Source organism: Anarrhichthys ocellatus, unplaced genomic scaffold (genome assembly GCF_004355925.1).
Source record: "Anarrhichthys ocellatus isolate YVR2014 unplaced genomic scaffold, GSC_Weel_1.0 scaffold92, whole genome shotgun sequence".
Lineage (NCBI taxonomy): Eukaryota > Metazoa > Chordata > Actinopteri > Perciformes > Anarhichadidae > Anarrhichthys > Anarrhichthys ocellatus.
The window spans coordinates 700,040-715,972 of record NW_022280122.1 but is presented as its reverse complement, the minus strand read 5'-3'; the positions used below and the strand labels follow the sequence as shown (position 1 = coordinate 715,972).

Sequence of the window (15,933 nt, the reverse complement as noted above, 5' to 3'; positions counted from 1 at the left end):
TTGTTTGAGGTGAATTCTTCCCCACAGGGTTGCGTCTAGTGATGCATCAGTTTGGCTGTTTGAATGATCTTTTTGAAGGGTAGCATTTCAGGGGGAAGCAGAAATCCAGAGTTGAGATACTTCCTGTCATTAATCACCTTTTGAGTGCAGTATCAGTATTAGGCTAATAATGTTGTTTAGATTCTCAACAATCACAGTCTGACTAAATATCTACGAAAACAACCACTTAGTGCTCAAAAGGTGACTGAGCATCAAAGAAACAGGGTCCTGTTGCGTTAAGGATTCTTTAAAATAAAATTGCTTGCTCAAAAACCCTTAAGTCTTACAGTTTCTTTAAATTGCACCAATTAGTAGCAGAAAAGCTTGTCGCTATTGCCAGATAAGTAACAACTTTGTTCGGCTAATTTTCTTTGAAATGTTAAAGCATGGTAGAATTAGAAAGCTAGCTAATTAGCGTACAGATTGTCATCTGACTCTTAGGAGAATCCGTTTACTCTCTTCCCGCCAAGTTGCGACCACACTGTATGCCCCGTGGACATCACCATAACAACTAACAACAATTGCCATTTTCTTTTGCACTAATCAAATGACCATAGTAAACAGTTCAATGTCCGTTCTACTCCTATTCTATTTGTATGTCCGCTACATAGATGGGCAATTGATTTTACACTATAGATTTAACCGGCAGGTTAAATGATTTGGTGATGATTTGTCATTTCATCTAGAGTTGGATAACTCAACTTTTCGCAGGTGTGCTCTTCTTGCAATTAATGATTGCTCTTCTGCCATTTTTTACTATCTAAAGGCCAACTGTGAGACAATAACAGGTGAGATGATGACTGGTATCACAGTGTAAGCCAACAAATGGTTTTCATGGCAAGTATTGAGTTTTAGAGCTGTAAAATCTTTCTCAATGCAGTAAATGCCTTCAAATTTATTTTTTTGTTTAACAAGGAAACCATTTTTCGTCATTCTATGTAACACCCTTAACCTTCCTCCTGTGTTAGCTTTCTGTTACCATCTCTTATGTTAACGGGTCGGTTTTGACCCGTGTCTTAAATCAGCTGTAAAATACACTAAAAACAATTATCTATCATGCAAGTTGTTTCTCATCTCTTGGTTACCTTGTTAGGCTTCCTTATCCATGAACATATTGGTTTTAATATTTTTGGTGTGGGCCTCTGGGCCTTTTCTTTGTCAGTATACCCCTCGATTTCAATTAAAAGAATGTTAAAATGAACCTCAAGAGAATCATATAAATAAATAAAAGGTTGTTGTGTTACCTGACTATTACTGAGGGGTATTAGAACACATCTCTTAAATAAATTTGTTTTATTTATTTTTTCATTTTAATATTATTAACTACAGTAACATCTATGGTGTTAGGGTCAATTTCGACCCATATATATTTACTTCAAGAAAAAGGCTAAAAAGTATTTTTTTCAGCTGCACCCATCTGTCCCAGACATCCCTGATGGGGGCAAGCTTGTCAGATATTGCTCTGGTATCTCTGTTGTCAAATCTGAGGACTCTTGATATCATTTGAAAGGTCTGAAGTGACATTGTTGCCCGGAAAATATTTCTGCCTGTCGATGCGTCCCAGAGACTATCAGTGGCCTCATTGCAGGATCTGTACACTCCAGCAATAAGAAGAACACCAATATAAGCATCCAGGTATTCCTCATCAATGTCTTTTTATAATTTAGCGAAAAAAAATGTTTTTGTTTTATTTTGTTGAAATAGAGGTTCCTGACAAAGTCAAAAAGCCTTGATGCAATAAACAAATTTTTTGTGGTTCTTTTAAGCATTTAAAACCTAAAACGGGTCGGTGCCAACCCTAACACAAGAGGAAGGTTAAAAGTAAGCCTCTCAGCTCAGGAGAACTAAGACCTTGAGTTTCATACCTAAGAAGAAAACTTAAGGCTTTTTGTGCAGCCGGCCCAGCTGGATTACATCCAAAAACGTTTTCTCAGTGGTAAAAGGCTTGTCAAGATATGCACATTATACATTGTTTTTTTTCTATTGAACCTCGGTATTCAAAGCTGACTTAATAATTTGACTTAATTTTTTGTCATATTTACTTGTTCTTGGTTAATTTCATAATGTATGTATTCCTGCACAGCTGTTTGTGTTAATATGACACTAAACAATGCATTTGAAAAGCTTATGTTCACAGTAAGATATATTTATGTGTAGAAAAATAAGCATTTAAGAAAAGTATTGTTTTGGTATTGGTACAAAAACTTGAATACTCATTTTGTCACCAGTGCTGAAAACATGATTCAGCCCTCCAGTTATGTCAGTTGTGTGATAATAACATATAGGTTTGAGAAAAAAAAGTATGGAGAAATTAGTAGATTTTAATGACTACATAGATTGAAATGACGAGCCAGTACTAAACAATGTGTACCAAAGTACTTTTTGTTTGCATATTACATATTTGACAAAAAAAAGCATTATATCTATACAAAACTAATGATAGAGTAATTTAGGTAAATGATCGTATACACAGAGGATACAAGAGAACTTTAACAGTGAATTTAATACTTGACTTTTGCATCAGCTTTAATACACATTGTCTCCACTCAGGGCTTAGGGCCAGACGCAGCACTTGCAGCTGTCATCAAAGATGGATCCACTTCCGCATTGGTTCACGTGGGTGATGCCACCAGCACACATGTAGAACTTGTTCTGGTCATCTGGGTGGGGGTACAGGCCATCAGGTTTGCCGTTGCAGAAGCCAGATCCTGGGGCGTGGGTGGTGGTAGTGGCGGTGGTGGTTGGACGGGAGGTGGTGCTAGCACCAGGTTTGGGGGTGGTGGTGCTAGCACCAGGTTTGGGGGTGGTGGTAGGGGGCAGTGGGGGCAGTTCTAAATGGTAAAAAGAGAGGGAGGGGTTTGAAGCAAAGAAATAAATTAACATTTGTCTATAACTGGACTATGATTTAAATGACTGTAGACTGTCATCTTGTCATCTATGCTACATAAGCCCTTATTACAGAGATACCTGGTGTCCAACTTGGTAACAAAAATACCTGATGCTGATTTAAATAAGAATTTAACTTGAATAATATAAGAATAAATTCATTGGGGATGTTTAATATGGTAGCCAAAGACAATTGATCCTGTAGAAATAATAGTAGGGATAATAATTATTAATCACTAGTCCACTAAAGATGGCAGACATTACTATCCGTCTTGACCGTACTGTAATAACTTGAAAGGAAAACTTCTGCCTGAAAATGCTTTGGACTTACCAACATTAAGAAGTTTGCGGAGATGAGCCAGCAGAGGATGGCTACCCTCGCCGCAGAATCGTCCTGCAAAATCATCCAAATCAAGGGCCCACACAAAGGCACCACCAAACTTCTGATCCTGCAGGTAACGCACCTATTGTTGCAAAAATAAAAATAAACTGGTGTAAATGCTTTGGATTTGCTATGAATATGTTCAATTCTACAGCTGATATGCCACCTACCTTGGTCTCATAGCTCTCCTTGGTGTCAAATCCCACCCACTCACTGTTCTTGGTGGCATAGGGAACCTTCTGGTCCTCAATCCACCGAAGAGTGGTGCCTTTCATGAATCCACAGATCTAGACCATAGACATCATGAGGTTTGTGTATCTTTACATTTAATTTGTACTTTGTCTTTCAAGCAGGCCATTAAATGGCACTGTAACTGATATACTGTAGACCATATAAAGCGCTATCTAAACTCTACCTCATAGTAGGACCAGAATCCAGCTTCACGTGTGAATGGTCCGGCTGATGCAGGACCGCTAGCTGGGGCTCCAACTCCAGTGCTGGATGATGTCAGACGGAAGGTACGACCATAAGCAGCAAATCCCATTCTGAGCTTCTCCACTGGGGTGCCTTTGTCTCTCCAGTACTTCATGGCATAGTCCTACAAAAGTTGATGGAAGAGCTGAAGTAAAACCAAGGGGTAGGTACCCGTAAGTTCATTCATCTCCAGTTACCAATGTCAACTTACGGTGTTAAAGTAGACGAGATCACCAAAGTCCTCGGATCCACGGAACAGTGGACTGTTGTGTCCAGTGAACCGCTCCCAAGTTCCATGAAAGTCGTAGGTCATCACATTGATGAATTCCAGTTCCCTGAAGATAGGGGAAAAAGGAAATATTTATTTAAAGAAAGTGTTGTAGAACTCCCAGTTTCTCTCTCTTAAGAGGCACACTCACTTTGCAATCTCAGCAATCTCATATCCAGCATCGATGGTTCCCTTTCCAGCAGACACTGCAGCAGTTACCATGAGCTGAGGATTGCCGGTGGACTTGGCCTCAGCTGCGTAGGCAACAACAAGCTCCTGCAAATAAAGACCAAAGAGGAAGTAAGAAAGAAGTCAACTTAGATAGATAGATAGATATATACTTTATTCATAACCAGGGGGAAATTTGTCTGTAGCAGCAGCAAACAAAGTTACAGAGTAAAATAAAAATATTAAGTATGGAAAATGCACAATATATACCATAAAATAAAATAACAGAGCAGAACCTATTAATTTAAAGAACATAAAGTAATAAAAAATGCAGAAAAATACACAGTATATACAATAAAATAGAATGGTATTAAATTAACTAAGTAGGAAAACTAAACTAAACAGTAGTGCAAAAGATCGCCAACAGCAGCAACAACCGTGTAGCGGTGTTGTAGTCATTTGAAGGATGATCTGGCCAGAGGTGATTTATTGTACAGTCTTGGTGAAAACCACAGAAAAGTAGCTGTGAATTGCAGCTAGAAACTCAAGCAGGAGTACCCACCCTGCAGAGCAGAGTGAACCGCTGTTTGTCCTCTGGAGGACTTCCACGAGCACCAGGGTACTCCCAGTCCAGATCCAGACCATCAAATCCATGAGTCCTCAGGAATTTAATGGAGGACTGGATGAACGTTTGACGATTGGCTGGAGAGGACACCATGATGGAGAACCTGCAGGGAAGATTATGCTCTGTTTTCATACTTGGTACGATCCAAATCCCTTTTTGCTATAGAAGGCCTTTGGCCTTTAGCAGCCCTTAGCTTTTGGGAAAAACACCTGACCACAGTTTTAAAGGCAAGCATGATTAATATTTGAGATTGTGTTAATTGGAAATGTGTTTTGTTGTTAAAATATTTGAGGTTTTATATATGAGCATCAAAGCTAGAAGACCACACTATCTGGTTAGCTGTCTATTGTTGATTTGTTCTAAACATACGGTTATGCAAGTAGAAACTATTACTGCAAGTGGCTAACTGCTGTATGTTAAAGATAACAACAACAAAGAAAACAAAAACTATACAACTATACTTAGGCTATATCTTACCTTCATTTTGTGACAGTTAAGACTTCATTGGACTTTCAGGATGTTTCAAGAATGTAGTGGTTATGTGTAAGCATGTGATACATTGTGTGATTTGAAATGTTACTCACTGTCTTGAACCAAAGTTCCATCCACCAACAGCCAGCAGAGTCTTCAGATGAGGATTTCTGGAAACAGCACAGAGGGTAGGTCATTTCAGAATTCAGTAGTGTGTTTACATTTTACAGTAGGGAACATCTCTGGCCTTGAGTCATTGTTTAAGCAAAGTCACAATTTTAGCAAGCATTACCCTGCTGAGGGCCTCTTGTGCAAGGCACTGAACCTCTGCTAGCTTAGCCTGACCTCTGATCTATCTCAACTATTGCCACTTACTTGGTCTTGAGGCCATTGAAAGACTTGTAGAGGATGTCATCATTCCACTCGTAGGTAATCAGCTGGTTGTTACTGTTGATGATGGAAAAGGCGTAGATCAGGGTGGTGCACAGGAAGGGGTCCACATCTTGTGGCATGTACTTCCCCTCACCAGGTCTGTACTGGGACCAGTTGGTGAAGTAACATACCATCTGGGTGGCAGATCCTGTGTTGGAATAAAGGAACATTAAAGAAGCATTGAGTCCAGTCATTTCAAGTGAAAATCCAGATCAAATGTTGCCAGTTGATCAAAAAGTATTACGACTTACCCAGCTGGCATATCACCAGACATAAGCCTAAAGAATATAGAAAAGAAATGGTTAGACAAAGAAAAGCATCAACCTAAATATATTAAAGGTCGAGTGTGTGGGATCTGGTGGAATGTAGCTGTGACACAACCAAAGAGAACCTTCTCTCGTGTGCCAAGCGTATAGGAATACAACAGCGGCCACATGAAAACGTAAAAATATTAAAACATGAATGAATCTTTGGTTTGTCCATTCTGTTAGTGAAGACTAATACAGCACCAAATGTAGATAAATACCTGCTAGAAGTGTGAGCCTGGTCATCTTCAATTCACTTCTCACGACACTGGAATACTAGCAGACACAAAGTGAACCAGGGTGAACCAATGATGATAGAAACAACAGCAGAAAGCAACCATTCTCAAGATGATCACGGTTCAAAATAAGAACTTAGAGGCATTGTTTTACCTTGTAAACTCACCTTGGTGATGAGAGACCCAAATAACAGCAGCAGAGTTTGGCCTTTTATACAGTCGATTGTGCACAGAGAAAGGAGGTGTAGCAGCCTTTGATACATTGGGGTAATAAATGTTGTGATTATTAGAACATGTTTTGATAAGATCCTGCGAAGTCTGAACCGTAGGATATGTAGATAATAATTTACTGAGTGCAGCACTCTGTTGACAGCATGCATTCAACACATGAACTGGTTGTAATTTAGGTCTGTAAATAGAAGCCAAAATGCCATGTCATCTTGTTTGGATAAACGTCTCATTGTTTCTAGAAGTTAAAACGTCACTTTTAAATCAATTATAATTAATTACATTCAGTCAACTGATAATTCATATTTGATCATTAAAAATCAAGTCGTAGTTTATTCAGCCTGCAAACATCAGCTGGTTCCAGTTTCATATTATTGAAATTAAATACCTAGGTTTGATTTTCAGCGTTGCTCTGACAACCAGTAATATGATGAATTTGGGCTACATTGTCTTCTTACATTTACACTAGTGGACTAGTGAATAACATGCACAGCCTGCGTAAAGTGTATTATTTGTGTGTATATATTTATAGTCTAGTATAGGCTGCAACTAGTGTTACATTTGTCACATTTGAAATGAAACTGGACAAGAGAAAGTTAAGTGAAATTTAAAGAATACTCACTATGTGACACTTAATATGTTTTGACTGAATGCACAATAATAACAATAATAAAAACAAATGCAATATTTAATAAATGAATAGAGGTTGCAACTCTTGTTCCCAGATTAACACCTTTGATTCATTTATCTCGTTCCTTTGTTGGACACAATGACCGTTGACCATCAAGATGTTCCACTGCTGGCAGCTTGTTTTTACACATTCACTTGGAGATAAGTGTGCAGCTGGCCGGGGCATTCTGAGACACAGAGTGCTGTGATAGTGGTGTGATAGTGTAGTGGTGTGGTAGTGGTGTGATAGTGGTGTGAAACATATAGGAGGTGTAATCTTCAAACCACAACGATATTAAGTATGGCAGCTGGTGACAAACTAGTAACATCTCTCGTGATTGTAAAATAATGAATTCAAATAGAAATTATGTACCACAATGTTGAAATGTAATATGTTTTGACAAATTAAATAATAAAACAAAAGAGACATTGTGTTGTTTTTGTTTTGTATGTTATTGGGGCAACTACATTTTATTACTGATTAATCTACAAATTTGACAAAATGACTTGAACTGTACCCCATTAATAATTTAGTCTAGTATATTTAATAACATAGTTATGAGAAATTGTCATCCAAAATTGTCAGTGCCCATAGCTCCCTGCTTTGTCTGAGGTTGCGGATTGCAAGCAGTGAAAACTTCTCCCTTGTGCCCAGCGTGTAAAAGAACTACAGTGGCTGATGTAAAAACGTGAACACTTGAATGGCCCTATCTACAGCCAGTGTTTCTAGGCTACTGTAGAAACATGCCGGTCTGTAGATATAAATGACTCATTCCAAGCTTACGGAAACACAACAACACTTATTTTCAGAATTGTTAATAATAATGTGTTCCATTTCTGCAAATAGATCCCACTGAATGCTGCACACTTTTCCTTTAAGCGTGTGACTTGTACATAAATTCACCGCTTGTACAGTTGTCATGAAAGGGAAAATTAGCTATAGATAACAAAACTGAGGAACTGCGGTGTTTTGGGAACTTCCACATTGGCTTTATTTTTCAAACGCGGAAGTTGCTGCTTGCACCACACACAGCATTACCAGTAGTGTCACACTATTCCACTACAGGTAGCAGTATCACACCAAGATTTGCTGCAATGCACCAACGAAGAAGAAAAAGAGTGCAGGCCATTAAACATGTAAATATACTTAAATAATCGGCTTTGAAATGTCCACGATACAAACACTGTTTTGGTGAGAAACACTGAATGTAAACAACATTTTAGTTAAACTCCACAAAAAAGCAGCAGCTAGTAATGAAGCAGTTACTTTTCTAATTAACATAGAACATAATATAAACATAAAAGCTATAAATTCTCACTTCGAGAAGCTGTGCTAGTCATAACACAAATATTGTGTGAACAAAGCAAAATGATGGAGTAAAATTCCCACCTTGAGTACAACGCAATCACACAAACTAAGAAAGGTGTGATTGTTTAGTTGGTCCACATGGCTCCTGTGAACCCAGCTCATTCTTTAAGGTGAGTGCTCAACAGACAATAAGGGCAACTGATGCTAAATAGATGGATGGTTATCACCACGTCATATCATTATTCTAGGATACAGCATATGAACAGGCATATGACAACAGTATCACTGGGACTTCTTTCCCACTAGATTGAAATGAGTCTTCTGAACCAGAGAGCTATCTCTCTCAGACTGACTAGCTCTTGCTATGGTGGTGTGTACAGTCTACTGCCATGCAGCTACAGCAACACCAGGTGCTGCTGCATAAAGCTGATGGTAGGCGTCTTACCCTCTGGGTGGGTATGCAGTTAGTTATTGTAAGCACCTTCTTTCCATTCACCTACAGTAGCAACTGCATGCAGCTTCCAACTTTTCTCTTTTCCAACTCATCCAAGTCATATGCATTGAATGTGTTGTAACTCTGTTATGTTGTTCATTCTGTACACATGACATCTATCACACTTCTGCAATAGAACCCTCTGTTGCTTTCCTTAAGGTTTTTTCCTTTTTTTCTCCCCGTTAAAGGTTTTTTTGGGGGAGTTTTTCCTGTACCGATGTGAGGGTCCCGGGTCAGAGGATGTCTTATGTGTAAAGATTGTAAAGCCCTCTGAGGCAAATTTTTTATTTGTGATTTTGGGCTATACAAAATAAATTGAACTGAATTGTATTGAACAGTACATGTTGCAAGCAAACTACACCAAAGCCTTGATATGGAGGATTTTCAGTAATTGCAATGCCCAGAAAGAAAATGGGATTTCTATTTGGGTGTGTCCATAATGTTCTTCTTTCCATAGCCAACTATCCTAGCATTCTTCACATTCTTCTCTCATACTGTATATACTGAGCGCCTTTGCATTCTCCTTCAAAGAGTAATCTTAAACCTTAGTGGATTATTCACTGAAAGCAATTGGTGAAGTGGTAAAATACTCTTTTGAAGTAACCAACTCCACATAGCAAAAACAGGGCTGACCTGAGCATGTTTTTATTGCTCCCTACTTCTAGTTCCACGTGCCAAAGGGCATGTGTGATACAGTCATGAGTAAAGCCAAATTACGAGGTAACATTCTGGCAGGCATTGAGAGATATACTGTCTCCATCTCATTTGGCACAAACACCATGCGGTGCCCGATAGATACTGAGGTGTTTGTGCTGACACACCCCTATCACTTGCCTGAGAATAAATGCAAAGGTCCTCGGGCAGAAATATAAGCGATGTAACTGTAATGAAAATTTCCCTCTGTGACTGATATTGTGCTATTGTACAAATATGTCATGCATCAGCCTTTAAGCTCAATGGCACAATTCTGCACTATGACTATTTCATGGTGAATGAATATTTGCAGTTTTGGAGGCAAGCTAGTCCATGCCATCTCTTCTATGTGATGGTGGAATTCTGCAGAGATGTTGATTTATTGTTTAAAAGTATCCATTCATAATTAGTGCTTCATTTGAACCTGTCTATATGAGCTTATGGTATGTGGAAGTGTACAGTGACCTACAAATTTAAGTCTGAATATAGTTCATGATGTAATACGTTGTAAGTGCTTGGATGACATTTACAGCTTATGTTTGCACTAATTAGTACTGCAGTGTTGTAAAGGCATATACAGCTGCCTTAAGATTATTGTTTGTGTGTTTATGAGCGTCTCTGGGTTTGTACCAAATTATCCTTTTGTTAGATTTTGTCAAATTTGACCAACCCAACAAAATCCTAAATTCCAATTTATGTTAAAGTAAAATATTGATCAAATTACTGTTTTAAAAACCCCATGTTCATGATCAGTGTACCTTTAATATGATTAATATCATGTGATACAAAACAAAACCCATCATCTAATAACTCCAGTTTGCTCACAGCACATTATCTGTGATGTTGGCTTGATTGGAGCTTCATAAGATTTGTCTGCGGTGTACTTGTTACCACAAAGTTGGCTGTGGGAGCATTCTGCTTTTACCAGAATAAACAACTGGTAAAAGCAGGGGGGTCTGCGGAGGTACTGCAGGGGGTCTGCGAAATTTTTGGTTGATTAGACAATTTTTAAATTTTTTTTTTTTCCCCAATCATGAATCTGTCCATTATTTTAATAGTTCAGTATTGTATGCAAGATAACAGGTATCTTTATTCATGGCAGTGGCACTAATAGGCCATCACTCATTTTCGTTTCCACATTTATGTTTGAAATAAAAACGTCACTTTGAATAGCTTGTATGCATGATTATCGTGCAATTGGCAGACAATGTTGATATTGGCATTGGTATCAGCTGACAAGGTATGTTTATGAATGGCAGTGGCACGGCCACCCTACTCACTGTGCCTTGCACATGTTTAAAAAATAAAAATATGAATATATGAACCTGTGTATTTGTGATTTGAATAGCTTAGTATTGAATGCACAATAACAAGGTATGTTTATACATGGTACTAGGCCCAGTTTAATATAAAATACAATTTTATACAATATATATAGTCGGGGGTCCCTGCTCCATCTCTCTATCAGTTTGGGGGTCCTTGGCCTGAAAAACGCTGAAGACCCCTGTTCTAAACATTACAATGTTGCAGCGTTTTAGAGTCAAAAAGCACAAGAACAGATCTTTCTCAGAGGCCTTCAACTTGTAGAGTCAGTACTCAGATATAAGTCAGTGACAGTCTTACACAAGGGAACACTTAGGGCCACGAACAACACTTGCAGCTGTCATCAAAGATGGTACCATTTGCACATGTGCTCAGAAAGGTTTGGCCTCCCGCACACATGTAGAAGTTGGCGTTGTCAGCTGGGTTGTTGTACATGCCGTCGGCCTTGTCTTTGCAGAAGCCCCGTCCTGGGATAGGGACAGTTGTCTTGGTGGATGGAGCATTGGTGGTACCACTGGGTTTGGGGGTTGCTGTGGAGGTTGGTGCCGCAGTGGTAACAGCAGGTTTGGAGGTTGTGGTAGTGGCTGATGCTGTAGTAGTAACACTAGGTTTCTTGGTTGTGGTTAATGGAAGTGGAGGCATCTCTGTGACAAGTGGAAGGCACAAAAAGACAACATTAAACCAAAAGGTCAATTTTGTTAGAATATGGCATGTATAAATGGAACCACTGTGTTTCCCAAAAACCTTCCAAAGACCTTTACGCTGCACATGATAACTTCATTATTCTTTTCTTACCAACATCGATGAGTTTACGCAGATGGGACAGCAGAGGATGGCTTCCCTGTCCACAGAACTCTCCTTTAAAGTCATCCAGATCCAAGGCCCACACAAAGGCACCGCCGTACTTCATATCCTTCATGTACTGGACCTGAGGATTGAACAAGAAGATGAGTCAACCAAAAGATAATGAAGAATGAATCCATCTCTTGAATACCACCCTGCACACCAACCCTAAATATGTAATCCCTGTGTATTGATGTGCTACCTACCTTGATCTCATAGCTCTCCCTGGTGTCAAATCCCACCCACTCATTGTTCTTGCTGGCATAGGGAACCTTCTGGTCCTCAATCCACTGAATGGTGGTACCCTTCAGAAAGGTGCAGACCTGAAAGACCAGAATAAACAATGCCATTGGATTGTTTCATGGTCCATCCATTCTACTCATGAAATAATGAATTTCATATAGTTCATACTCTACCTCATAGTAGGACCAGAATCCAGCTTGATGTGTGAATGGGCCGGCTGATGCAGCACCGCTAGCTGGGGCTCCAACGCCAGTGCTGGATGATGTCAGATGGAAGGTACGACCATAAGCAGCAAATCCCAACATCAGCTTCTCCACTGGGGTGCCGTTGTCTCTCCAGTACTTCATGGCATAGTCCTAAATGAAAATGGAAGGATATGAATGACGTGGATTTGTTCATGCATACAGTAGCAACTGACAGTGCATGTCAGGAATCAAAATGTTATTCTCGGGATTTGTTATTGCACTTCCATAATGTTGGGGGCTTGTGAGAGATGAAGCAGCAGAGGCCGAGATATCCTTCTAGTCCCCCTTAAGTGTCATGCCTAACAAGTGCTGGATCCTATATTAGTCACAGACTTAAAAAAGCTCAGTTGTAGTTGTAGCCCATTGGTACTGCCCAAAATTAGTAAACACGTTTATATGTAAAATTGGCAGAGGGGATGATGATGATGAAGAAGTTAAGTCAAAACAAAGATAAATGTATTTCCTGCACTGTAAATCCCTCACAGTGATTGCTTGTTTCTCATCACATGACATGAGGTGCTAACTGCAGTGTTCAGAAGTTGAACTATTTGTCTCGGGTTGCAGCCGATGCACCCTGAAGAATAGGCAATTGGGAACGCTTGCGCAGCATTACGGCGTCACGCCTCCTGCACGTCTACATTGACAACAATGGATTTGAGGGTGCAAATATGCAACATGTGAATGAACCCTTACAGTGTTGAAGTAGATGAGGTCACCAGTGTCATGTGAGCCGCGGTACAGTGGGCTGTTGTGACCAGTGAACTGCTCCCAAGCCCCATGGAAGTCATAGGTCATCACATTGATGAAGTCCAGATGCCTGGAATGCATATAAAATACTGATTAAGACTACTATCATCACAAACAGTGATTAATTTAATATAATAGCATTTTTTTAAAAATCTGCAGTACTTGGCAATCTCAGCAATCTCATATCCAGCATCGATGGTTCCCTTTCCAGCAGACACTGCAGCAGTTACCATGAGCTGAGGATTGCTGGTGGACTTGGCCTCAGCTGCGTAGGCTTCAACAAGTTCTTGCAAGTAAAGACAATGAATTACTTTTTAAAATATAGTGTTATCAATGTAATATATAAATATGATCCCCATGGCTCATGACTTCCTGACCCACCTTGCAGAGCAGACTGAACCTCATCTTGTCCACTGGGGGACTCCCATGAGATCCAGGGTGCTCCCAGTCCAGATCCAGACCATCAAATCCATGAGTTCTCAGGAATTTGATGGAGGACTGGATGAAGGTTTGACTGTTGGCAGGTGTGGACACCATGATGGAGAACCTGAGGAAATTTGTTTCACACTAAATAGGACTTATACTGACATGCATTAGAGCTTTTGATTTTGAGTTTGACATATTTCATGCTTCTATTTCTGTCTAAATCTATTTCTTGTTTGGGATATTTTTAAAGGAGCACACATTTGATAAACAAAGTAGAAACACTCACTGAGTTGAGCCAAAGTTCCATCCACCAACAGCCAGTAAGGTCTTCAGACTGGGGTTCCTTTATAACATACACGTGGTTTGGTATGATTTGTTTATTGCAGAATAATTGAGTTGAAAAAGCCTGTTTATCATATTCAGTGTTTGTATATACAGTATATCTAAACTGGGATTTTTTAATTTCACATTTCAATTTTGGTCATTCACACACAGATTAAAACTCAAGCTGCAACCGCTGGGGAGATTATTTAATACCATTGAAAGACAAGTTCTTACTTGCTCTTCAGGCCTTGAAGGTCTTGTACAGGGTCTCGTCATTCCATTCATAGGTAACCAACTCGTTTTTGTTGCTGATGATGGAGAAAGCATAAATCAGATGGGTGCACAGGAAAAGATCCACATCTTGGGGCATGTATTTGCCAGTCCCAGGTCTGTACTGGGACCAGTTGGTAAAATAGCACACCATCTGGGAGGCAGTTGATGAAGATCAGGGAAAGCAAATCAGTTGTCAGTATTGCAGGTAACCTCTATTATTTTAAGACACACATACATCTACACTTTGAAGTTTGTCAATACAAACTTCAAATAGTTGTACGACCATGACATAAGTTTTACTTAGAAGTGTAACTTACACAGCTGGCACATCACCAGGCACAAGCCTAAAGAGAGGTACACATTTGAGAATAAATTGCATATATTAAATTTAATTTATCATGTGATCAAGATGATGTAAAGCACTGAGGAATGATGACTGTTTCCCTGCTAGAATAGTCAGTTTAGTCATCTTGATTTTCAAAGCTCACAACTTAAACTTCTTTTTTTCTAGAATAAATAAACAGAAGGAAAACACAAATACAAAAAAAATGAATACAATATGATTGCATATTCTTTGGAATTGTACAAAATGTACAATTTGACAATTAGTATTTTGAAGCATATGACCTGTAAACGTTTTTGGGCTGGTGCACAGTATCTCCACCAATGTGAACTATCATAGTTTCTTGTCTGAGTCAAACAATATCAGTCAATTATGTATTAGTTACCCCCAAGTTTGTATATATAAATGTAACTCATTTCACATTGTTTCAGAAAGTCAGAATAGCAGTAATGTCATGAATTGCACATGTACCATTCTCTTAATAAACAACTTCAGCAAAGAAATGTCTTAGATTGAGCTTCAGCGTGCAGACTTTCCGTGCTCTTTCCCTGTGAACCCCATGTTGCAGGTGTAACCATCTCTGGATGATACTATTACAGCCCTAAAAACAACTGCAGCACTTTTCCCCAACTTACAGGAAGCACTGTGTATACATTTGCCTGAAAACTGAGTCACACTAAACTGCTGAATTCCAAGTGCAAGCTTACCTTAGGACCTCAGAAGGAACTAATGTGTCTGAGGTTTCAATCTTCTTATATACATGAGGAGTAGGATACCAATCCTCCTCACACACCATGAAGGGGAGGTGGGCAATAATGATGAGTTTCTTATGTACGTACAGAAGGGGATAAGATAAGTAGCATCAGGCCTGAACTGACATATGGTGATAAGCTTTATTATATGGCAGAAACGGCTTGAAAACAACCTATTTCTCTGAAAGATATGACTCAATTCAGGTCATGACATGAAAGCTTTTACCCGGAATATTCAAAGCAGCAAAACAAAAACAGAAAATAAGTATATTTGTAGTGTGTTACTGTGGTCTCCTGAACACAGCTGTGTTTTTATGTTTCAGTCATTTGTCAGCAGGTGTTACCATGGGAACACAGCTCAACAATGTCTTTAACTTGTCCAAGGACATTGTGGCCTCACATCGAGTAAGTCATGCTGTCTGCTGTGCATGCTTTACTTCTTCACTGATGGTCTCTAAGAGCTGATGCAGTAGATTATGAGCATTAGCAGAGACTGCAACTGGAACATATGTGTCATAGATGAATACAGAATCATTTGAGGCTGGGCTGGTACATGGCATCAGTGTGGTTTCATCAGAAAATATATGTTATGCAGACCACATCATGGCATGTTAAGCGTGATCTATGCATATCATTCCATTGGACACAACGTGGCTGTGTAAGGTTTGGAGCTAACATCTAGATTACTTTATATCTCTTTTGTAATAAAAAGCTGAAGTACATTGAACACAACCAT

At 39.3% G+C, this 15,933-nt stretch overlaps 2 protein-coding genes across 2 annotated transcripts; both read right to left on the bottom strand.

The window, feature by feature from the left end:
- Positions 1-2,592: 2,592 nt before the first annotated feature.
- On the bottom strand, positions 2,593-6,296 carry LOC116398869 (acidic mammalian chitinase-like). Its single transcript, XM_031875589.1, has 11 exons — positions 6,272-6,296; positions 5,997-6,023; positions 5,689-5,893; positions 5,427-5,483; positions 4,780-4,945; positions 4,201-4,325; positions 3,993-4,116; positions 3,723-3,905; positions 3,478-3,594; positions 3,257-3,389; positions 2,593-2,870 (listed from the first exon to the last, which is right to left on the bottom strand). Exons 1-11 carry the CDS (start codon positions 6,294-6,296, stop codon positions 2,593-2,595), a joined length of 1,440 nt encoding a protein of 479 aa, XP_031731449.1.
- Positions 6,297-11,313: 5,017 nt separating this feature from the next.
- LOC116398870 (acidic mammalian chitinase-like) lies at positions 11,314-14,438 on the bottom strand. Its single transcript, XM_031875591.1, is given in 11 exon segments — positions 11,314-11,645; positions 11,797-11,929; positions 12,051-12,167; positions 12,261-12,443; positions 13,026-13,149; positions 13,242-13,365; positions 13,457-13,626; positions 13,792-13,848; positions 14,064-14,079; positions 14,082-14,269; positions 14,422-14,438. Coding segments are annotated over 11 exon segments (1,455 nt in total). The 5' UTR covers positions 14,433-14,438.
- Positions 14,439-15,933: the final 1,495 nt, after the last annotated feature.